Source organism: Tetrao urogallus, assembly GCF_951394365.1.
Source record: "Tetrao urogallus genome assembly, chromosome: 4".
In the NCBI taxonomy this organism is placed as follows: domain Eukaryota; kingdom Metazoa; phylum Chordata; class Aves; order Galliformes; family Phasianidae; genus Tetrao; species Tetrao urogallus.
The window spans coordinates 69,663,065-69,686,634 of NC_136817.1; the positions used below are offsets into that span (position 1 = coordinate 69,663,065).

General features: G+C 53.0%; 2 protein-coding genes across 2 annotated transcripts; one reads left to right on the forward strand and one right to left on the reverse strand.

The window, feature by feature from the left end:
• Nucleotides 1-959: 959 nt before the first annotated feature.
• On the forward strand, nucleotides 960-10,028 carry FBXO41 (F-box protein 41; the record flags this gene model as incomplete). Its single annotated transcript, XM_079534445.1, has 12 exons — nucleotides 960-1,681; nucleotides 4,095-4,305; nucleotides 4,832-4,911; nucleotides 5,013-5,323; nucleotides 5,489-5,730; nucleotides 6,146-6,261; nucleotides 6,455-6,607; nucleotides 7,819-7,914; nucleotides 8,182-8,300; nucleotides 8,527-8,685; nucleotides 9,123-9,238; nucleotides 9,966-10,028. 12 exons carry the CDS (start codon nucleotides 960-962, stop codon nucleotides 10,026-10,028), a joined length of 2,388 nt encoding a protein of 795 aa, XP_079390571.1.
• A 5,147-nt stretch (nucleotides 10,029-15,175) lies between these two features.
• CCT7 (chaperonin containing TCP1 subunit 7) lies at nucleotides 15,176-23,129 on the reverse strand (the record flags this gene model as incomplete). Its single annotated transcript, XM_079534447.1, has 11 exons — nucleotides 22,982-23,129; nucleotides 22,756-22,862; nucleotides 22,236-22,361; nucleotides 21,357-21,409; nucleotides 20,715-20,886; nucleotides 19,587-19,751; nucleotides 18,999-19,187; nucleotides 18,327-18,424; nucleotides 17,752-17,884; nucleotides 16,398-16,604; nucleotides 15,176-15,400 (listed from the first exon to the last, which is right to left on the reverse strand). Exons 1-11 carry the CDS (start codon nucleotides 23,007-23,009, stop codon nucleotides 15,176-15,178), a joined length of 1,503 nt encoding a protein of 500 aa, XP_079390573.1. The 5' UTR covers nucleotides 23,010-23,129.
• Nucleotides 23,130-23,570: the final 441 nt, after the last annotated feature.

The following is a 23,570-nucleotide window of genomic DNA, read 5'->3' on the forward strand; positions in this document are numbered from 1 at the left end:
TGCTGGGAGGAAATGAGACTCATCTGGAGACAGGGATGCTCCTTGGGCTGGAGATCCCTGCTACCACAGTGGCTCCTCGCAGCATGCTTGTGCAGGAGGCACATGAAACACCTCTCAGCAGCAAGCTGAGGGCTGATGCAATGGACAGAGATTTCCCATGGGTTGTATGACTGTGAATCCTCCCAATGACTGTGAGCTTTCACAAGGGTTGTGCACCTCCCAAAGAGCTTTGGATTTTCCCAAGGGTTGTGGATCTTCCTAAAGCTTGTGGGTCTTCCCAAGGGTTGTGGATCTTCCCAAGGGTTGTGGATCTTCCCAAAGGTTGTGGATCTTCCCAAGGGTTGTGGATCTTCCCAAAGGTTGTGGGTCTTCCCAAGGGTTGTGGATCTTCCCAAGGGTTGTGGGTCTTCCCAAAGGTTGTGGGTCTTCCCAAAGGTTGTGGGTCTTCCCAAAGGTTGTGGGTCTTCCCAAAGGTTGTGAATCTTCCCAAAGGTTGTGGATCTTCCCAAAGGTTGTGGATCTTCCCAAAGGTCATGGATCTTCCCAAGGATTGTAGATGTTCCCAAAGGTTATGGCTCTTCCCAAGGGCTGTGGATCTCCCCAGGTGTTGCACACTTTCTTCAGTGCTGTGCACCATTCCCAGGGTTGTGTATGAGTGGGAAAAACATGGGAGGGATGCAGACTGGGAACTGAGAAGGACCAAGGAAGGACTTTTGGGGACCCGTCATCCCCGTGTCACTAACACCCCTCTCCCTTCCAGTGCCCAGCACCACCTGATGCCGACATTCCACAAGACTTGCCGGAATCCCGCTCCTGCCCCAGCACTCCCACCCCGCCATGTGGAGCTGTGACCCCATCGCCCAGCATTCCCCAAGCCATTCTCCGCTCCACCCGTCCGTCCGTCCCTCGCCATGAGCGATGCTGCACGGTTTCCCTGCGTTGGGGCACGTAGCTGAGGGATGGCCTCGCTGGACCTGCCCTACAGGTGTCCGCGGTGCGGGGAGCACAAGCGTTTCCGCAGCCTCTCCTCGCTGCGGGCACACCTGGAGTACAACCACACCTATGAAACCCTCTACGTCCTCTCCAAGACCAACAGCATCTGCGATGCCGCCGTCTTCCCGCTGGCCGCTGACGGGGCCTTGTTGACACCGGCTGCCCGGCGGGATTACTTTGAGAGCACCTCTTTCCAAGGCAAAGAGCAGCGCTTCTCCTGCGACCTCGTCCCCGCCGAAGAGTTGGAGCCGGCTCCATCTTCCTCCCCTTCGCCTCGTTATGTCCACGAGATTGAGATCCCACTGACTGAGATCTTCACCCGGGGCAAGGCTGTGGCTCCAGCCCCAACGCCGCCAGCCGCTATGGATGCAGCCTACGAGGAAGGCTTGGCTCGCTTGAAGATCCGCGCCTTCGAGAAGCTGGAGGTGGACAAGAGGCTGGAGAAGCTGACGGAGGAGGTGGAGCAGAAGATCGCCTCGCAGGTCGGCCGGCTCCAGGTGGAGTTGGATCGCAAGAGCTCGGAGCTGGAGAAAGCCAAGCAGGAGAGCCTGAGGCTCAGCCGGGAGAAGCAGGAGCTGGAGGACCGTGCATCCGAGCTGTCCCGCCAGGTGGATGTCAGCGTGGAGATGCTGGCCTCGCTCAAGCAGGACCTGGTGCAGAAGGAACAGGAGCTCACCCGCAAACAGCAGTGAGTTCTTTGTTCCTTCTCCGTGCTGTGGGGTGGGAGGAAATGAGTCCTGGTGGAGAGCTGCAAGGAGCCCATTGCTGTCACCAAACAATGCTCATTAGCACCATCCCTCATTAGGGTTTGCATCTTCCTCCACACGTGGAGGAAGTGTCCATATAGATCTGAGCTCCTCCATGTTCATGTCCAAGCTCTCACGAGAGATTGCGTCCAAAGGCACCAGAGTCCCATGGCCAAACTGGGGATGCTTATGGCCATCCTGCTGGGGATGCTTGTGGCCAGCTGCAGGACACAGTAGTGCCCACGCTGTTGCAATGAGTGTCCCCCAGATCAGGGCTGGATCACCCCTGTGGCCCCACAGCTGAGTCATGCTTATGCTCATGGTTATAAAGACGAAGAGGACAACTCGGCCATGCCTAATTCAGGATTGTTCTCCCAGAAGGAGTGGTGTAACCTGAGTAGTAATACCTCAACTCGCTGTTTAAGACTGTGGCATTGCCCTCTTCATTTTCATCCCATGTTGCCCATTCAAACCCCTCTTTCCACTCCAGTGCTGTTCCAGGGATTCCTCCAGTCAAGCTTGGGATCCTTTTGTCCATCAGAGTCTATCACCTACACAGGACCTTGTTACAAAAGAGTTTCTTAGCAAAGCTGGAGGTCGTGGCAATGCCTATAAAGTCAGTGAGGATCAGGTTAATGGAGGCAGTCACAGTTGTGCTGGACTGGTAGCACTGGTGGGATTCCTCGAGGACCTGTCTTGATCCTCAGTGTCTTTTACACATTCATGAATGATTTTGACTCCAAAATAATGACTGTGGGTAGGAAAAAGTGCTCATGTCCATGGGATTTGCTGGTGTTAGGGATGGTCCTGGGGTGCAGAGCAGGATGATGCCAGGTGCTGGATAAGGACAATAACTCTTGGTTGGGAGGTGTGTGTGTGCAGAGCAGGAGATTCAGGGGCTGCCATCAGCTGCCCCATGAGTGTCCAGAAATGTCCAGGGGCATTTCTGGGGTGGGCAGCAGAAGGACAAGAGCCAATGGCATGGACAACTGAGCAGGGCCTGGAGGGATGTGAAGCAGATGGAGTTGGCCAATGGTTCAGATGTGGCTCATTTGGTTCATGCACACTGTTGCCCGTAAGAACCTAGTTATGCACCAAAGACACCTCTCGGATTTGCGTCCCCTTAGAGAAGTCCTCCTGCCCATCCACCATCTCATAGGTCTTCTATGACCACAAGATCCCCCTGGCTTAAATGACTCATTTCCAGGAGGATCAGCTAGGAGGTAGGAAGCTTGTAGCACCCAGTGACATCCCAGAGCCCTCGCTGCAGGCTGGTGACATCTATTGCTGGCAGCCTGTTTGCACCTCAGCTCTGCTGGCTTTGCTGAGGGTGTTTTTCCACCCGTTCCATGGGAATGAGAGATGCAAGAGATAGCCATCAGCATCTCCTTACAGCACCAGCCACGTGCCAGCACCCTATTTGCTCTCCAAAGCTCTGGGGCACCTTGCCAGGAGCCTTCCCAAATTATTGCTGCTGAGCTCACTCTGCAAGCAGCAGGGTTAGGGGCAATTAATTGGTCATCGAATGGCAGTTAATAATCGATGGCACGAATTGCATCTCTATGGGCTGCTTCCTTCTCTTCTTCCTCTTCGTCCTCCGGTTCAGCTCAGTGCACGAGTGTGGCCGGGTGTATTTCTGTTTCCATGGTGCTTCTGCATGCAAGTGTGGCTCTGCATGTGTGTGTGTGGGTGTGCTCAGCAGCTGTGCATGCCTGAGTGTGCAAACGTGCATTTATAGGGCACATGCATTTGCAGGGATGTGACGGCAGTGTGTTTGATGCATGCGTTTATAGGACTGAAGCAGCACCTCAGCAGGGCCAACCTCATTTGCCTGAGTCCGTCCATTGGCTCAAGGCTCCCAAGCTCCTTCTAATTAACACATTAACGACAGTGCCTCTGAGGCTCTGTACCCGCTGGGCATACCAGGATATAAAGCTGAGCAGGATTCAGACTGCCCATAAGGCTTTTTCCTTAAGTCTGCCCTTCTCACACGAGGCAGCGTGCTTTTCTCCATCATCATGCTATGCCGTCACCATCCATGCTACACTGTCACCATTCTTCTCCCTCTGCTCCATCGCATGCCTGGCCCCAGTCCTGGCAACGGGGGCTTAGGCTGGGCTGTGCATCCCAGCAGAGGCATTGGAGATGCTGGATCCTCCAAAATGAGGCGGTCACATTCATCCTGCATGCAAGAGCACCTCCTGCTGCCCTGTATGCCCAAATTAGCCCCAGACCAGGCTAGATTCAAGGCACATGGGCATCCCTGGCCAGTCGCATGATGGAAATGGAGTGGGGTTGAGTGGAAGAAGACGCACTGAGTGTGGATGAGTGTCACTCGCTGTCCCTCTCTCACAGGGAGGTGCTGCAGATCGACCAGTTCTTGAAGGAGACGGCCGCCCGCGAGGCCAACGCCAAGGTGCGCCTGCAGCACTTCATTGAGGAGCTGCTGGATCGGGCGGACCGGGCTGAGAAGCAGCTTCAGATCATCAGCAGCAGCTGTGGAACGACTCCGAACGGCAGTTTGGGACGCTGTGGAACGCCAGGCGCTAAGGCTGCCGGCCGAGCGGTACCCACACGGGCACAGGCACGACCATGTGGCTTCTCTGGTTCTGGATCTAAAAGGGTTCAGTGGGGAGGGATGGGGGCACCCGTGGGGATGGGGGGGATTCATTAATGGTCTTGGTTGGTGTCCGGTTGCTACATGCAGTGAACACGGGCAAGGCACGGGGGACGATGCCGGAGATGCACTTGGGACAGCCCAGAACATTGGGTGGGAGGTGACGGCTTCAACCAGGGGAACTTCAGGTTGGGTACTAGGAGAAATTTCTTCTCTGAATGAGTGGTGGGTTAGGATCAGGGTTAATGACAGGCTGCCTAGGGAGGTGGGAGAGTCACTGTCTCTGGAGGTATTCCAGAACTGTGGAGATGTGGCATTCAGGGATGTGGTTAGTGGGCATAATGGGGATGGGCTGGAGATCTTGATCTTAGAGCTCTTTTCCACCATTAATGACTCCATGAGCCTAAGTCCACCTGCATTTCTCACATCTAATGTATTTCTCCATGTTAGCTCCTTTTCTCATCTATCCCCACAGAGAGACCGGCACCCAGGGCTGGGGGCAGCCGTGCATGGCCCCTATGCCATTCCCAACCAGCGCTCCTCTTCCAGCACTGGGTGAGCGTTTGGGTTTTTAATGGGACAACGGGCTCACGGGAAGGGGACACCCACCCTCGGGGATGATGTTGAGCACTGAGGTTGGATATCATCAACCCCAGGGCTTCGAGCCGGGCCAAAGCGGTGTCGCAGAGCTCGGGCTGCTACGACAGCGACAGCGCAGAGCCGTGTCCCACCGACGACACCGCCGATGGACATCCGTATGCGGCGCGGGACGGCGGTCGGGGCTCAGGGCTGCGGCGCCAAGCCATCCAAAATTGGCACCGCAGACCCTACCGCAACAGCACGGAGGGCGAGGAGGGCGATGTGTCCGACGTGGGATCCCGCACCACTGAGTCAGAGGCTGAGGGCTGGGAGCCGGAGGTGCCTGGCATCGCCGCATCCCGGCCCGCTGGCAGCTGTCGGCTGACGGGTGAGAGTGCACTGGGGGGGCTCAAGGATGGGGAGGATGCATGGGGGGACGGGATGTCACTGTGATGGGCAATGGCAACACGACACGTGGTTTTCGGTTGTCCTTTTCCTCAACTCCACGCGGAGCATCCGTTTGTCCATGGCACTGATGGCCCCTGTCCCACAGCCAGGTCCGAGGGGGCTATGAGCAAGGGGGGCCGGATGGAGAGGGGCAGCCCGGGTCACTGCAGCGAGGTGATCAGCCCTGAGATCCTCAAGATGCGGGCAGCGCTCTTCTGCATCTTCACCTACCTGGACACCAAGACCCTGCTGCGGGCGGCTGAGGTGTGCAAGGACTGGAAGTTTGTGGCCCGGCACCCGGCCGTGTGGACGCGGGTGCTGCTGGAGAATGCCAGGGTCTCCTCCAAGGTATGGGGACAGGGGTGGCACAGTCTGGGGTGAGACCTCAGAGTTCTTTCTTTCAGAAGGACGAAGCCATTCTCCTGGCTTGCATTGTGTGCCCATGTGTGCAGGGTTCCTGGTGTCACCATCAAAGGGACATCAGTACGCACACTGATGGGTGCACTCGTGCATGAGTGTTTGTGGGCATGGGCCCACCTGTCCTCACATTTCCACAATGTATTCACATCCACCCATAGCTCTATGCATAGTTCTGTCCACGCATGCCCTTACGTATGCATTGTCACCAACTTATGGCAGAAACACCCATGTGTGTGCACGTGTGCGCTGCAGGGTGTCCACAAAGGCCCCCCAGATAGCCAAGGGTGGGTGGTTGGGACATCACCGAGGATATCCCCCCGTGACGGCCACCCCTGTCCCCCAGTTCCTGGCCATGCTGTCCCAGTGGTGCACCCAGATGCACTCCCTCACACTCCAAAACCTCAAGCCACGCCAGAGGGGGAAGAAGGAGAGCAAGGAGGACTACATGAAGAGCACGCGGTGAGTCCCCGCGGCCCCGGGCACCCCCAGCACCCCTTCAGAGCTGATGATGTCCCGTGAGCACCGATGGCCCCTCTCCACCATTCACCACCCAACGGCTCCTGCTGAGGGTTTTGGGCACCGACACCAACACCCACGGGTCACATCACTCTCCGTGGATTTCCAGCACCTAATTCTGCCTCTATCCCTGCAGGGGCTGCCTGGAAGCCGGCTTGGAGTCCCTGCTGAAGGCGACGGGCAGCAACCTGCTGATCCTACGCATCTCACACTGCCCCAACGTGCTGACCGACCGCTCGCTCTGGCTGGCCAGCTGCTACTGCCGGGCCCTGCAGGCTGTCACGTACCGGTAAGGATGGCCCACACAGACCCTGCAGTTCCCCACTGGGAGATGACAGGGAGTATCCCTGCAGTGTGCTGGGACCCCTCTGTTGCCCTTGGCTGTGTCAAGCATGACACAGACTCACTTCTCCGTGTCTCCAGTCCGTGTACTCAAGGAACAATGAAAGGTTTCCTATAACCATCACGCTCTTCTCGCACGTTCCCATGTAGTCATTCCCCTTGCTGGTCCATCCCCACCATCCCGTTACCCATCTTGCCCACCTGGCCCAGCAGGGGTCTTGGTACAGGGACACTGCTTTGTGTTAGAGATGGGCAAAGGAGAAGAGCATCAAAACTGAGTCCCAGTGAGGCTTCACCTGATGAGGTCACCATCTGACTGTCACCATCTGATGAGGTTTCCTAATGGGGAGTAGAGAACTTTCGGTCCCTCTGTCTGGGGCTGGAAGCAGATGATCTTTAACAGACCTTCCAACCTGAGTCATGCTGTGGTTCTATGATAATTCTGTGACTCTGTCCTGAAAAGGAGGAATGGCTCTGCTACGGAATCACAAAGACCTGACTTGGAGACCTTGCCCAACAGCAAGGACACAAAGTCCATGGCAGTGCTCAGGTCCTGGAGGATATCACAGGCTGCTCCTCAGGCTTGGCCACTTCTCAAGGCCTTCCAAGTGTGCTCAGGGGGCTGCCTTGTGTTGAACCAAGTGAGCTTGGCTGCAGCTCTTGTAACCCCACGCTGCGAGACAGCCTGGTGCCGCCAGGTTTAACCCAAAGATTCAGCCATTGCCCTTCCAAAGGCGTTAGAGCGAGTCCAAGCTCCTGGCACATCATTAACCTGTGATTCTGACTCATGCTCTAATTAACCCGTCACACTCATGAGGGGCTCTTGGCAGGCGCCTTCAGTGGGTACGTGTGAAATGGTCACGATAACACCCACCACTTATTTTCAGGCTTGTCTGAAGTTTCAAAGTAGGTCATTCCAAGTTAGAAAGCGTGGCCTCTGTCTTCAGGATGGAACAGTAAGGAGAGGCCTGGGTTGGTGATCTCAGGACTGCTGTCTTTGACACTGATCCTCAGTGCCTCTTGTCTTTCTTGACGTTGCACATCTGTAAGCACCATTCCTGATGACAATGGTTGTGTTTTGGTTATACATAATGACCAGCTCCCAGGGCAGCATCACTGCCAGCTGGGCCCACCAGGTATGTTCTGTGTTCATTCCAGGAGCTCTACAGACCCCGTGGGTCATGAAGTCATCTGGGCCCTCGGGGCAGGCTGCAGGGACATCATCTCTCTCCAGGTTGCACCTCTGCATCCCTGGTAAGAGCCACACTGAGCTATTGGGGTTTGTGCTGAACATGAGGGGATCACTGGGATGGGGAGAAATTGGGTGCCAGATCCACATTGGCTTGTGGGATCCTTGTGAGTTGAACAGTGATCGTGGAGGTCAGCTGGGGGATCAGGAGCTTAGCCCTATCCCCTGCTGCAAAGATGGGGAGCTGTTGAGTAGAAGCACCTCCTTCCCAAGACAGAAATATTATGAGGAGACTGAACATTGAACATCAAACACTTTCTTCCTCTCCCCAGCCAGCAGCCAACACGTTTCAGCAACCGCTGCCTTCAGATGATTGGGAGGTGCTGGCCACACCTGCGGGCGCTGGGCATTGGTGGGGCAGGCTGTGGTGTCCAGGGCCTGGCATCCTTAGGTAGGTGGCTCTCCTCCAATGGGACAGGAGAAGGGAACTTTGCTGAGGGCACTGTATACCCCTGAGAGATGCCCTATGAGGATCTCAACGGGCAAATCCACTCCAGTGACCATGGGTGGGCTTTGCTCCTCCCTGCTGCCCCCCATCCCTCCTAACACCCCGCTCCCATCAGCTGTCCCCAGCCCTTCCCCATAGGGTGCCGACAGTGGGTTCTTTGTCCTTCTAGCCCGAAACTGCATGAGGCTGCAGGTCCTGGAACTGGACCACGTGGCAGAGATCAACCAAGAGGTTGCGGCAGAGATGTGTCGAGAGGGGCTGAAGGGCTTGGAGATGTTGGTGCTGACCTCCACACCCGTCACCCCCAAAGCCCTGCTGCATTTCAACAGTGAGTAGCAGCGCTGGTGGAGGAGGAACACAGCGTTGTCTGCTGACCAAAAGGCCATGAGATAAAAAAGATCCAGTGGGGCTTTCCAGCCCTACTGGGAGGAATACCGCATTGACACTGGGAGGTGCTGGGAACTCCGTGATGGAAGGTTTTTAAGGGGAGACTCAACACCCTTCTCTCAGGGATGGGTCAAGAAGAGCTGGGAGAACGCCCATGTGGATGGGATAAAGTTTCACAAGGAAGAGGTGGGGTTGATGAAATGAGATAGGACAACTGGAATCCATCATGGAGGTGGGTCACCCATCCAGAGTAGGTCTACTCTGTCATCAGGATGAGGTTTCCCCAACTGTATAACGATGGGTTGGAAGGTAAATCCCAGATGTTGGGGAAGCTGTCCCCACAGTCATGGCAAATCCAGGTTGTGTCTTTGCTCCCAGGTGTGTGCCGGAACCTGAAGTCCATCGTCGTACAGGTGGGCATTGTGGACTACTTCAAGGAGCCCCACAGCCCCGAAGCCAAGAAGATGTTTGAAGAAATGGTGAACAAACTCCAGGTAAAGGACGCTGGTTCCAGGACACTCATGTGCCTGCAGCTCCCTTCCTGTGGGACCCGGGGACAAATTCTTATCCACTGCTGAAGTCACTCCACACAGAACCTTTTAGCTCACTGGGGATACCTTGAAGACGTGCTCTGCTTCATACACGTCCTGCAGTCAGCTGGGTTCCACAAGGGCACAAGGCACTAGATGCAGGGCAGGACATGGGGACATGTTCAGCAGCACAGCTAGGTGAGCTGAGATGGTTTATGTGGTCTGTGCTCTGCTGAGCCCACACGCAGGAGCAACGGTGGGCAGCAACCCCAACCCACATCCAGCCCCAGCCTCAGGGACACTCTATGGAAAAGGAGTTTTGGAAGGTCCTTCCCTGCCCACCACCACGCCATGCAAACCCTGCACATCCATGTCATCTGTCACAAGCTATCAGTGTCCCCTGGAAATGGTTGGACTCGATGTGGTCTTTTCCAACCCTAATGATTCTATGATTCTACGAGGTTCTATGAAGGATGTTTTTCACCAAGCAGAAAACAAATCCAGAGTTGGCTTCAAGGGCATGGGATTAGGAGGCATTGAGGCAGTCCTGTGAGGAACAAGGTCTTCACAGGATGTAGGTGGTGGGGATGGGACCCGTTCCCATAGTTGCATGCCAGATGCTCTCCCCTTGCTGGCCCCATAGGACCAGTGCTGGCTCCCACACCAACCCTGCCCTCTGCTCCTCTTCCAGGCCCTGAGGAAAAGACCCGGCTTCTCCAAGATCTTACACATCAAAGTGGAAGGAGGCTGCTAGACCTTCAGGGAACCACAAAGCACATTCCCTCTCTTGCCCTGTGGAGCCAGAGGCCCTGCACAACCAAACCCATCGCTGCTGCTCCTCCGTTGCCGTTGGAGCTCGGAGATGCCAGCCCATGCACAAAACCCCAAACTCTTGCAGGCCTTAGCGAGCAGCCGGCGCTCGCCCCAGGGCCGGCTCATGGACGTGTCACGGACAAGAAGGTGCTACTTATGGAAATTTTCCAGCTGCCCAACAGGTCCATGCTGTTTCCCAGGAGGGAAGATGGCTTCGAAGCCCACGGCTGCTCATTGCCAAGGATCCTTTGTTTGGGAATGCCTTTTTCTTGGAACTCTCTTTTTTGGGGGGGCTGTTTGTTGGCATGGAGGCTGAGGATGGCCCAGCCCATCCCATGGGCTCTTTGCAGAGTGCTGTGCTCAGTGCATCACCACTGGAGTGTCCTTGTTCCTTCCATGGGCCGGTGGATGTGGGGTGGGAAGGGCCACTGCTGCAGGGCTCCCGTTCACTTTCATTTCATTCATTTGAGAGGAGCACCCAAATGTGGGTAAATGCTGCTCAGAACCAGCAGCTATCACAGCACAAGCCCAGATGGCAGAGCTGCATCCTGAAGCTGCAGGAGTCAGAAGACACTGGAAACAATGGTTGCTCTCCAGAGATCTCCATCCTCTCCACTCAACCCTTCTGCCAAGGCAATAAATCACCACATCCCACATCCTCGTCCACCAGGAAACATGGATCACTCTCCTGCACCCATCAACATCCACCACTTGCTCTCTGGAGCGAGTTGTTGTGTGGAGAGAGGAACTGGCCTGGGCTTCACCTTTGTCACCTCATCGGGCAGCTTGAAGGAGAAACCCTGGCCAAATAATCCTGACATCCAATGCAGCTGGTTGAAGCACCAGCCCAACTGCCCTGGTAGAGCCCATATCGATATCCACAGCTTATTTTATTTCTGGTTTTTCCTTCTGGCTATCTTCTTCCTATAAGGACGTTACCCCATCTCCCCTCAAACACTCATCTTTTTTTCCAAAGGAAAAAAGGCTCTTGAAAGGCAACCAACAGGGTAAGGTGTCTCCATCCTCTGCCCTGGTGAGAAGATGCCAAAGGTCCCCAGGCCATGGGGAACACTTGTCAGAGCACTGCCAGCAGCACGGACATGTCCTTAACCACAGTTTCCTCCACCCAACCAGGTGTGCTCAGAAGCTGAAAGAAGCCAACTGGGAAGAGCAGATCTGGGGAGGATTTTCCCCTTCTCCTGGGACACTGCTGAAGGTTTTGGTGCCTGTTGGCTACAGGGCTGCCCATGGTGCATGCACGGCTGGGAGGAGCCAGCTTTTCCCAGAGCATCTCCCCATCCTGCTGGGTGATGGGCTGCCGTGGAGCATCTATAGACTCATTTTGGTACCACCATCCTCAACCACATCATGAAAGCATCAGATTTCAGCCTGGAGCTCCCACCATGCTGGGAATCAATAGGAACCTTGAAAACACCCAAATCACCGAGGCTGGTGGTGGGCTGGGGGCAGCTGCTGCCTCTCCAACCCCGGAAGACCATTCCACCCACTCCTCACCCCATCCACGTTGTCCCCCCACCAAAGCAGGGTAGGGTTGCATGCCTTTTTTTGGCTGTAACCCCTGATTTGAAGCACCTGAAGTCCCCCACTGACAGCGGCCTTCCAGGAGAAGGCTGCTCCCTCTACGCACCAAACTCGGGAACCCAAAAACTGCCTGTGAGAAACTACCACGTCCTAGGGATAAGATCCACCAGGGGTTACCTCCACCCCAGGGAGGCCTGGACACACATATTCCAGGGGCAGAAGAAGCAAGGGATGTCTTGACCAGCAAAAAAAACACCAACCACCAAAGCTTTGGCCCTGTGTGCCACTTTGTCACCATCCCACGAGCGTGGCCCCGGTGGACGTATCACCATTGGAAGCGGCCCAGAGACTCTGTGAAATCCCCTTCAAAAGAAACAAAGTAAGTATTTATTTCTATAAAAAACAAAGAAGAAGAAAAGAAAAAAAAAAAGAAAAAAAAGATTTTAAAGGAAAACGATATACTCCGCATGTTTATACGCTCTATGCTTAAAGACTATCCCATGGGAGAGCCGTGTCTGAAGACTGCAGCCACGGAGCATCGGAGGGTGACTCGGCCACATGGGATGTCCCCATCCCCCATCTCCACGAGGGTTTTGTCACAACAGAACAACCTCACCCCACATCGGTGCTGAGATCAGACCAAGCCATCCGCCTCCCCTCGGTACCTTCCCAAAAAAAGTCAGATTTCTGGCTTTGCAAAGCCACGTTTTTACCAAAATCCCGTGTCGCGAGAGGATCTGAGCAAGTTCAAGGCTCTGAAGGTGGGAAATGAGCTTTTTCTCCACCTTTCTCAGTGCCTGGGTTTGGTTGTCTCCCTTCCTCCTCCTCCTCTTCCTCAGCTGGGGATGGAGGTATCTGACACAGTGACAGTGGTGGTAATGAGCCCTGCGTCTCTCCAGCCCTCCCAGTGTCCCCTCATTGCCCAGGTTGGTAATGGCAATTAGCTCGTTAATGGCTCTGTACTCCTTCCACTCATTGATTCCCTCCCCATCCCACCAGCGTGGCCCCACTGGGTGCCCATGGCCATGGGTTTCCCCACCACAGCATCAGCTCAACCCCACACCAGACCCCAGAGAAGCCCCTCGGGGGCTCTGCGATGACAATCCCCAGCAAATTCAGGGGTCCCAGGGTGAAGAAAGGCAGTGATAAGCTTTAGCTTGGGATCCTGGCAGCTTCCCACAGTTTGGAGGAGCTCTTTCTTTTCTTGCCCAAAGTTCTTCCACAGCCAATGTTAGCAGCATTCTCCTTCTCCTGAACTTTGGGGCTGGACAGGGGTCTCAAGAGGAACAACACCAGCAAAGCTTGGGGGCCAAATCCATCCCAAATCCATGTTTTTCTGCCTCTCTTGAGTGTTGGGTTTTGTGTGCACCCATCAAGGAACTGGTGGCATGGAGCCCTGGCTGGGGTTGGCTCCATCTAAGGATTTCAATGGTCAAGCAAACAAGGCAGGTGGCAAGAGAAAAATATCCAAAAGGTCAACGGGGCTCACAAGTCAGAAGGCACAGGACTTACGTGGCCAAAAAGGTCTGAATTCAGTTTAAAAACAAAACGAAACAAGAAACAAAAAAAGCCACGAGAAATGTTGATAAAGGCTCCTCTCAAAGCAGTTCTTTCAGCTCTAAGAGGAGCCAAGATGAAGCTGGCAACGTGGGAGTTTGCACATGGCTTCTTCCTATCATTTTGGGTTGAAAACCTGCAGGTTCAGGTGGAGTAAAGCATTTGGGAGCCGGTGCCAAATGACAAAATGCTTTAAAAAGAATTGAGGAACGGGGAGCAGGGTGACATTAGCAGCTGGAAATGGCTTGTCGCAACCAAAGCGCAGCAGGATGGTGGCACAAAGGAGAGCAGTGGCAATGAGCGACTGCCCCACGGCAGCAAAGAAATGGGAGAACTGCCCAAAAGCAGGAAGATGGGGTTTTCTGATCCAGCCCCAGGCTGGGGCCGGGGACAGGCATGTGCAATGGTAGGGGTTGGTGGAATTGCTCTAGGGAGCGAGCGCAGCAACGCACATTGCTTTGAGATAATCAGAGAACACGCTCCCCGACGGACAGCTATCCAGAACGGCAATCGTTTCCCTCAAGCACTTCTCCTGGTGGCAGCTCAGCCCCAGAGAGCCGTGTCTGAGGCGCCCTGTACAGCCTGCCCCCTCCTGGAAGGTAGCGAGTTGGCCTCCTAAGTTATTTTTTTAACTCTATATAAATCTAGGTCTATTTTAGTCTTTCGCAGCGATGTGCCAGTGTCTGGAGAACCAAACGTCCCTACCCCCCATCCCACGGTCACCCTGACCCCAATGCTCAGCGTGCTGGAGAAGGGGACACGGGGGTGGCCTTGGGGGCAGCAGAGGTGTCCCCATGGAGCTGCTGCCCACCCGTGGTTTTAGCACTTTGGTTGGTACTATCACCTGTAGACGCACTTTGATGTTGTTGCTTTGAAACTTTGCCGAGTGTAAACAATGTGTATTTAAAGAATTACAGGAAAAAAAAGAAAAGAAAAAAAAAAAAAAAAGGTGTAAAGAGCTATTTTATGATTCGGTGTTGAATAAAGGCTCTCGAGAATGAGGTGGGGGTCTTGGCTCACACAGGTGGCACAGCGAGCACAGGACAGTGCTTGTCCTGAGTGCTCAGCAAGAAACCAGTGGCACCAGTCACCCACTCAGGGCTTACTGGAGGCAGAGCCCTCCTCCTAATTTCCTTTCTCTTGAGGGCACCACCTCCACTCCCCAGCTCACGAAGCGAGTTGAAATATCACTGAGCAGCATCAAATAAGTGCCAGTTATAAATGGGAAGGTGGGGATGGCCTCTTCTCCCAACAGGCAATGGGGTTAAGTTGCACCAGGGGGCATTCAGGTTGGAATTAAGAAACTTCTCTGAACAAGCAGTCAGGCACTGGCACAGGATGATGCTCAGGGAGCAGGGGGGTCACTGTCCATATAGATGCTCCAGAACCAAGGGGATGTGGCACTTGGGGACACGGTCAGAGGGCACAGGGGGTGGGTTGGGAATCTTAAGAGGTCTTTTCCAACTTGAATGATTCAGTGACTCTATGAACAAATGCAGAGATGAAGCACTGTCACGCACTGGAATCAGTCCTGCTTCCCAGCACCATGAGTTTTAAGAACAGGAAACAGTTTGCAAGCTACCCGAACCACAAGCTGTTACCTCAGAAAAGAAGCCAAGCTGGCCACCAAAACTCTGCATTGTTTTATTGTTTGAACCTGGGTTCAAAACCCCCAGCAGAAAGACATATAAATATCAACCCACCGCAGGCACACCCACCAGCATCAGAGCGGGCTCTGCTCAGCACGAGGTGAGCCTAAAGGCATCAGTGCTGTGCACGAAGGGCTGGGCCACGACACCTCACGGGAGGCTGCCGCCGCCAACGCCAAGATTTGACTCGAATTAAACAAGGCCAGCGGTCGCCCGCGAGCCCTCAAAACGACCATCTGGTAAACGACCTCTTAATTAAAACTAGGAACCAACTCTTTCCCAATCTGCACGTCGGAGGTGAGCGCCAAACCCCGTCAGGACAGAGCCACGAAACGGGGTCTCAGTGGTTGTGGGGTCTGCCCCGACCCCGGCCCCGACCGCCGGCTGGGGCATCCACTGTGGAGCGAGGGTTCTTGATGGTTTCATCTACTGACACAATAAGACAGGCGGCCTCGGAGGCGGCCGTCAGCGCGTTGATGCGCACAATGGCCGGCTCCCACACACAGGCCTCAAAGTTATCGGCGATGTCCTCATTGTTGACATCCACACCGTACCACATGCCTCCCTGTGAGAGAGGAGGGAAGAGGGTCTGGTTACACGGCACAACGGGACCCGAGGGCAGCGCACCGGCAAGCAAAGGCATGCAAATACTTCAGGAGAGGCAGAGAGCAGCTGGCAGCGTTCCTTCACACGAGGGGATGAAGCGACAGCAGTTAGAAAACAGGGCTTAACATGGGAAGTTTGCTCCACTTCACAAAGAAGTCGTACAAGACTTCGTGACTGCTTTCCACCTCAGCACTGAACCACAGAATGGCCTGGGCTGAATAGGACACAATGATCATATATATTTTCAACCCCCCTTGCTGTGTGCAGGGTCACCAACCAGCAGACCAGGCTGCCCAGAGCCACATCCAGACTGGCCTTGGATGCCTGCAGGGATGGGGCATCCACAGCCTCCTTGGGCAACCTGTGCCAGGGCTTCACCACTCTCTGAGTGAAAAACTTCCTCCTCATATCCAGCCTAAACCTCCCCTGTCTCCGTTTAAAACCATCCCCCCTTGTCCTATCACTATTCACCCTCACAAACAGCCATTCCCCCTCCTGTTTCCCTTTCCCTTTAAGTATTAGAAGGCCACAACGAGGTCTCCCCAGAGCCTTCTCTTCTCCAAGCTAAACAATCCCAGTTCCCTCAACCTTTCTTCATAGGAAGGAAGACCTTCATGAAGAGACAATGATCTCAAGCATTCAGGACCTTCAGTCTGCAGCTCCTCTGGAAAATACACCACAGAAGCAACTTTTATACTAATTACCTCAATGTTTAATATAGAAGCCTCCCTCCTGACAAACGATGCATTTTTAAATAGCAAATGAGAACTCCCAGCTCTAAAAAAGTCATCCGACAGCTGTGATCAAAGGGAAAACATATCACTTCCTTTTATAGAAACCTGCCTCAAGCCTACACTGGATCTGAAAACAAACCTCGGCATTTAATGAAGGAGGACAGGAGCCCACCACAAATCCAACCGCAGGACACCAGCTCTGCAGGCTCTCCCTGCACCTACCTGTGCATGCTTGGCTCGCAGCTTGTTCAGTATGTTGGTGGCATCAAAGCCAGCGTTGTCACAGAGCTGGCGGGGAATGATCTCAAGGGCTTTAGCATAAGCACCGATCAGCAGCTGCTGCTTGCCTGGAATGGTCCTGGAATAGTCACGGAGGTATTTGGAGAGCTCCATCTCTATGGCACCGCCACCAGCGACAACTGAGTCGTTCTGGAAGAGAAGAGGAAAACAGGCCACGCTCACTCTTTGTTCCAGGAAGGGGGAGAGCAGGAAAGCTCCTTTCCCAAGACCCTACAGCACGCTGGGGTAATGCACATCCACCAGGCCCAGGGGAATCCATCCTGCCCAGGCCGCTGCCATCCCTGCTGGGAGCACCTGCCAGCTTTGCTGGGTGCTTCAGAAATAGGTTAAAAACCTCAGGTGGCCTCTGCCAGCAGCTCCTCCCTGCCACCTGCAAGCTAGGGGGATGGTGTGCACTGCTGTGCTAGCAGACCTCAGCCTCCCTTGTGCTGGACAAGCTCCCCTCATTGTTGTGAAGCATTCAGAACAGAAGAGATTTGCAGCAGCACTCAGCGGCCAAGTTCTGCTCCTAGTTCTTTTTTCCCTCCCTATCTGCTTCAGCAGAGAGATCAGGATGTTCTTTCTGAAAGCAAAGCAGTTCCAAAAATCTTGACATGCTTCTTCCCATCCCCCCAGGGCATTTGAGCTTAAAGAAAAAAAAAATCATCCCCACACATTGCGCACAACCCAGAAATACCCACATGCAGAGAACAGCCATCACACAGGACCAGCAGCTCTGCAAGTACAGCATGGTCACACGGGCCTCAGGCTTCCCTCTTGGTGCCACCTGCCCACTTCCACAGCAAGGGGACAGCTGCCCCTGCCAGAAGTCACCAACAGAGGCAGCAAGCAGCATGAACAGGCACACAAGAGATTGAGAAGCTAACAGGCACATTAAATCAGCCCTGCTATTCCCACTGCACACCCACCCAGCACTCCCAAAAGATTCCATTCCCCTTCTTGAAGGTGTTTACAGAATACACAATCCAGCAAGCACAGTTAAGTTACAACACTTTAACAGAGGAGACAAAACCAGGCGTGCCTGAAAAGCAGATGGCAATGCTGCAGAGAGAATTCTGCCACAGCCAGGAAACAGCACTTGAGTTAATCAATTAGACACTGCTTGTCTGCGTGCTCCACTCTACAGGCTGAGAGCATTGGGTTTCTCCCAAAGAGACCTCAGCCAAATGCTGAGGTGTGAAAACATTGCTGGAAGGAGCTACAGCTGTGCCAGGTGTGATCAACAGCCTCGGTGCCAGCTCAGCCCCAGCAGGGAAGGGCTTCTGCTGGCCCTTACCTTGATAGCTCTCCTGACTATCATGATGGCATCGTGCAGGGACCGCTCTGTCTCTTCCATGAACTGCTCTGCACCTCCACGCAGGATTATCGTGCAAGTCTTTGCCTTTGGGCAGCCCGTGAAGAAGTTATACCTGCCAACACACGACACAAGAAGGGCTAAGGCAATGGAAAAGCAGGTTTAGCACTGCTGGAACACTGCATGGGGACAAAGAAATTCCTTCCAAGCCAGATGTATGGCTGCAGCTGTCCCACCCCACAGTGACCCTATCAGATCCGGAGCTGAGCCAGGTAACATACAACACCCCAAAAGGTGCTGCTTTAGAGTTATGAAAACACCACTAAGCCTTCTGTAGGGTACTCGAGGAACAAAGAAACATAAATGCATCTAAAAGAGGTAAGACTTCAACGAAAGCTTATTCCTCAGGCTCATGAGAAGAATTAATCATGCAATCTTTGTTTTTTGCACCATCACCCTGAGAGATGCCCAAAGCTGCTTGTGCTCGTACCCCAACTTTCCAAACCAGTATCACCAGTGCTCTCACAGGACTGTGGGCAGCCTGCTGGCACATTTACCTGTCTCCTCCAATTTGGGTCTCCTCGAAGAGTTCACACCTGCCCAGCACATCATCTGACAGGGCATTCACACTCGTCTGAATGGAACCTCCGCAGGCCTGCAGGGAGGAAGATAAAATGTGGCACGACCAGTGCTGACAAATGAGACAAATCTGCCTAGCAGGCTCCCACTCTTCCAAAATAGCCCAGCTTTTAGCTGATGCAAAACCACCCTGCAGGATAGATAGAAGAAAAAAAAAACCCATCTTCTACTTTTCTCCCATTGTGCATCCTGGCTGGCTACCAGCAACAGAAATGATCCTGGACAGCAAAAGATGATGATGATGCTACTAATAGCTGAAAACCAGTGCCAGCAGAACAGGCAAGGAGCAGGGAAAATACACTTCTACCAACACACAACATACAGCACCAGAGGAAAAAAGGCAGCACAGGTGCAATCAGCCTGCAGTTATTCATTCCACCAAGGAATAGTTTTGTCAGTATGCTGCAGTTCTGTATCGTAACCATTTGGGGGAATAGTAATAAAATAAATCAGTGTTCTTTTCATTTTACATCCTTGTAAGGAACAGCGTGTTCAGTAAATGATGGCTGTTTCGTTTTGGGAGAGGCCTGACCAGCCTGGCACCATTCAAGCTAAGTCTAAAGTCTTAGTGCCAAAACAGGGCAGCTCACCATCATAGTTCTCTTGAGATCTTCCTCTGGGACACGGCCAGCACAAAACATGTCTCTATCTGCAAAGTACTGGGTGGCCACGTCACCAATAGGCAGCTTGGACAGGACAACTTTGGCTCCAGATTTATGGATTTTGTCTAGTTTGTCATACAGGATGTTCCACTCAGCATCCACGATGGCCTGGTAATCCTAGCAGGCGTGAGAAGAAACAAACACACGTTACACAGGATTTGTAATGGAACTGCAAATGCCACCCCACAGCATCAGCCAAGGGAGAGCTCTTCTAAAGCAAAGGCAGCAGTAACACTGCTCCACGCAGCCATTCATAGCAGCTAACTGCTTTCTCAGAGGCAATTTTAGGTCATTCTGTGACAAAGAACCACATCTGTCAAGTGCTTCCAGCAGCAGAACCAAGGATACAGAGGATGACCCGAGTAAAAGATAACAATATTCATGCTCTTCCCCCAGAACAGACAGCATAACACAGCACGTATCTCCAGGAAGGAAGACGTGCAGATGGCAATCACAGGGTGCCCAGCTCCACAGCAGGCACCCAGGGGGGGGACAAGCTCCCATTTCAGCTCTTACCTCCACTGTGTTCACTCGGACTTCAGCGTTGTCCTTCTCAGCTTTGAGCTCCAGCTCCACATTCAGCAAAGCAATCTTGGGAGATTGGTATTTCTTGGGCTGCATTTCAAACCCAGCGTAAGAGAATGTCTTCTTAAAGGCAACTCCAGCCACCAGCTGGGAATCCTTGAAGAGAGGGATACTCGTCAGGCTCAGCCTCCCAGGGTTTTCTCAGCAGGGTTAATAACTCCCAAAGGAAACTCCCTGCTACAGAGTCCTCGTTTACAAAGCTTCCACCAACAGCTGTCTCCTTTGATTAACCCACTTTTGAAGCAAATAAGCAGCAGATATTTCCTTCTCTCTGTTCACAAAACCATCTTCTATCATCTCCTTTCTATCCCTCAAGACGCCACAGAAAAAGATGCTATTCACAATCTCAAGATCAAGGGAGGGAGCAATCTGTTCTCTCTCTGTTGTCTTTCCCATTTCTATCCTTCGAAGACAGGTATTTCTCATTCACAGCCCTGCACTTCAGGGTTTTTTTCCCATGTGTGAGTGCCCTGGTTTGCTTTCACAAGCTCTGCAGCAGGACAACCCTGCCCAAAACTGCCCCTTAAGTGAACAAGCAAGAGGCCAAACTACATAGGATACAGGGAGGAGAAAGCACCACGCACCAGGCTCTCTCCCACAACCCCCCATCCTACAGCTTCCTACCTGCACACAACAGGTATTCCAGCACTGTGCTATGAAGCAGAGTCAACCAGCAGACCAGGCTGCCCAGAGCCACATCCAGCCTGGCCTCGAATGCCTGCAGGGATGGGGCATCCACAACCTCTGTGCAACCTGTTCCAGTGCCTCACCACCCTTTGAGTGAAAAACTTCCTCCTCATATCCAGCCTAAACCTCCCCTGTCTCAATTTGAAGCCATTCCCCCTTGTCCTGTCACCATCCACCCTCACAAACAGCCCTTCCCCCTCCATATAAATGGTGTTTGGATCACCAACAATACCTGCTGTGGAGGCAAAGAGATAAGAGCATTTTGCTTTGCTGACTCCCCAGCAGGTGTTGTTATCAGGCTGCATTTATGCCAGTGTCAAGTGAAAGGAGCTGCAATCACTGCCTCCCATCCCAGGCCCCAGCAGAACTTACTTCCAGAGCACCTCCTTGCACCTTCTTTATCCCAATCATTTTGAGCTGCAGCAAGTCATCCAACATCATGACAGCATCCACGACCATCTTGGAAAAAAACTCCTTGCTCTGGGAGATCAGCTTAGAGCTCAGGGCTGTGGCTGCACACTTCTCCAGCAGGCTCCTCTGCTCGCTGCAATGGGAGAAAAACAGAAGAAAACCTTGAAATTTTAATGGAGGTGTTATTTGTGGTCTGATCAAGACACAGAGCTTAAAACTTAATCTGAATAATCATCCCAGCAACACGATTAGCTTGAACTGCAGTTATTCAACATCTGAATACTGAGATAGTTTTCAGAGAAGCACTGAGCATTGAACACTGATTTCAGCAAAAGCCACATCTTCACCATCACTTGAAAAAAGAAATCAGGCCACTTATTTCAGTCCTTAGCTTCCCCTACATGCACATGGAAACACTGGCCTACATCCCTGGATGCAATGGCAGCCTGAGGGAGAGCACAGCATCATTCCCAGAGGAGCAGGAAGTTCTAATAGCCAGCTCCACCGTGGGGCCAGAGCTGCTCATCCCAACCTTGGGACCTCAGCCACAGTGACAGCAGAAGGCAGAAAGGCACAACCAGGTCATCCATAAAGGAAACTTACTCTTTATCTTCCTTCTTCACTGAAACAGCAATATCTTTGATCTTGTTTACAGCCTGGCAAAACACAAATCAACAGCTGGATTAATGATTCATGCTTGTCAGTTGATCAGATCTCCAACTCCTTTTTGTATTTTATGCTATCTTTCATTCCCTCCTTTAACATCACTGCAGTTTCAAGTGTTTGAGCTATGTCATCCTTCCCAGTACAGCAACTGTAAGACACACCCAGAAGCAGCACGTAAAGTTCAAGCACCTTTACATGCAACCTCAGACACAATCCAAGCAAAAATCGCTCAGATTCCAACAGCTGTAAAGTTTCCTGCTGTAATGATTCCGTGCTAAACGAATCACAGAAAGGCCTGGGTTGCAAAGGAGCACAGTGCTCATCCAGTTCCAACCCCCTGCTGTGTGCAGGGTCACCAACCAGCAGACCAGGCTGCCCAGAGCCACATCCAGCCTGGCCTTGAATGCCTGCAGGGATGGGGCATCCACAGCCTCCTTGGGCAACCTGTTCCAGTGCCTCACCACCCTCTGGGTGAAAAACTTCCTCCTCATATCCAACCTAAACCTCCCCTGTCTCAGTTTAAAACCATCCCCCCTTGTCCTATCACCATCCACCCTCATAAACAGCTGTTCCCCCTCCTGTTTATACGCTTCCTTCAAGTATGGAAGGCCACAATGAAGTCTCCCCAGAACCTTCTCTTCTTCAAGCTAAACAATCCCAGTTCCCTCAACCTTTCTTCATAGGAGAGGTGCTTCAAAGTAGTTTCCTCCTTTTCACACCATAGAAAAACAACTTTTAACAAACTCTGGTGGGATTTCACTGTGATCCTCGCACGTTTAAAAGCCTTCTAACCCATCCTGCACAGTGATGCCCTACCAGCTGCGTGGCCGTGCGGAAGGCACGGATGATGATCTGAGGATGAAGGCCTTCCTCCACGTAGGGCTTCACCTGTTTCAGGAACTCGGCAGCAAGCAGAGTTACAGATGTGGTGCCATCACCAACCTGCACAGACAGAACACTCTGTGTCACCTACGTAGTGCAGAGGCTTCCAGAGGTAAACAGATTTCATAACTCTTTGCTCACAGAACCGTGGCTGGTTCTTTCAGTGATCAACACCAGGCTGGGTTCAGACTGCACTCTGTTTGAGGGTGCAGTGAGGTCTGCCATCTCCGAGCCACCTCTGTTGAAGTCATTTTGCACCCGTAAAATCTCCAAACCCTTTTACCAAACCTGGCTGAAAACTCAGTTAAGGGTTTTAAAGTTATCACGAAAGAGATGGTAGCAATAAAGAAACCAGGATAAACAGCAGCACACCACAACTGAGTCTGACTCCTTAACACAAAGCACACACAGCTGCCACCGTGCTGCTGCATCCTGTCCAGGTTATCCCTCCTACCTCTGCATCCTGAGACTTGGCAATGTCCACCAACGTCTTCGCAGCCGGATGGACAACATCAAGGAGCTTCAGGATGGTGGCACCATCATTAGAGATTGTGGCTTTGCCTAAAAGTGATTCAGAAAAAGAAGCTAAATAAAGTCCTTCCCACCTTGAAACACACAACCCCAACATCGAACAGGGCTTTTCCAGCCTTGTTGCAGAGAGGCTGCTGTGCAACGCTCACCCCTGTCGTCCACAATGAGTTTGTCCATGCCCCGAGGTCCCAGGGTGGTGCGTACAGCCTCGGCGATCACCTGGCAGGCATTGATGTTGCTGACAAGCTGGGGAATCCCCTGCGAGGTGTCAGTGCCCTCCTTCAGCAGGATAACTGGTGTTGGCTGAGGAGACAGTTAATAGCAGAGCTGTTATTCCAATTTCAACAAGCAGCCCAGCAAGCTCACACTGCACTGAAAGGCCAAGAATAAAACCTGCATCCTCCTTGAGTCCCTCTGCTTAGCAGGTACAACCCACACAGCCCACTTTGCCTCCACCACACCAAGGCAGGGTGTCACATGCTTCCAGAGCATAACTGAAATTCACTCAAGTGGCACCAACACACACCCCACAAACTAACTAAGCTTGGAATCATAGAATCACAGGATGGCCTGGGTTGAAAAGGATCACAATGATCATCCAGTTTCAATCCCCCTGCTGTGTACAGGGTCGCCAACCAGCAGACCAGGCTGCCCAGAGCCACATCCAGCCTGGCCTTGAATGCCTGCAGGGATGGGGCATCCACAACCTCCTTGGGCAACCTGTTCCAGTGGCTCACC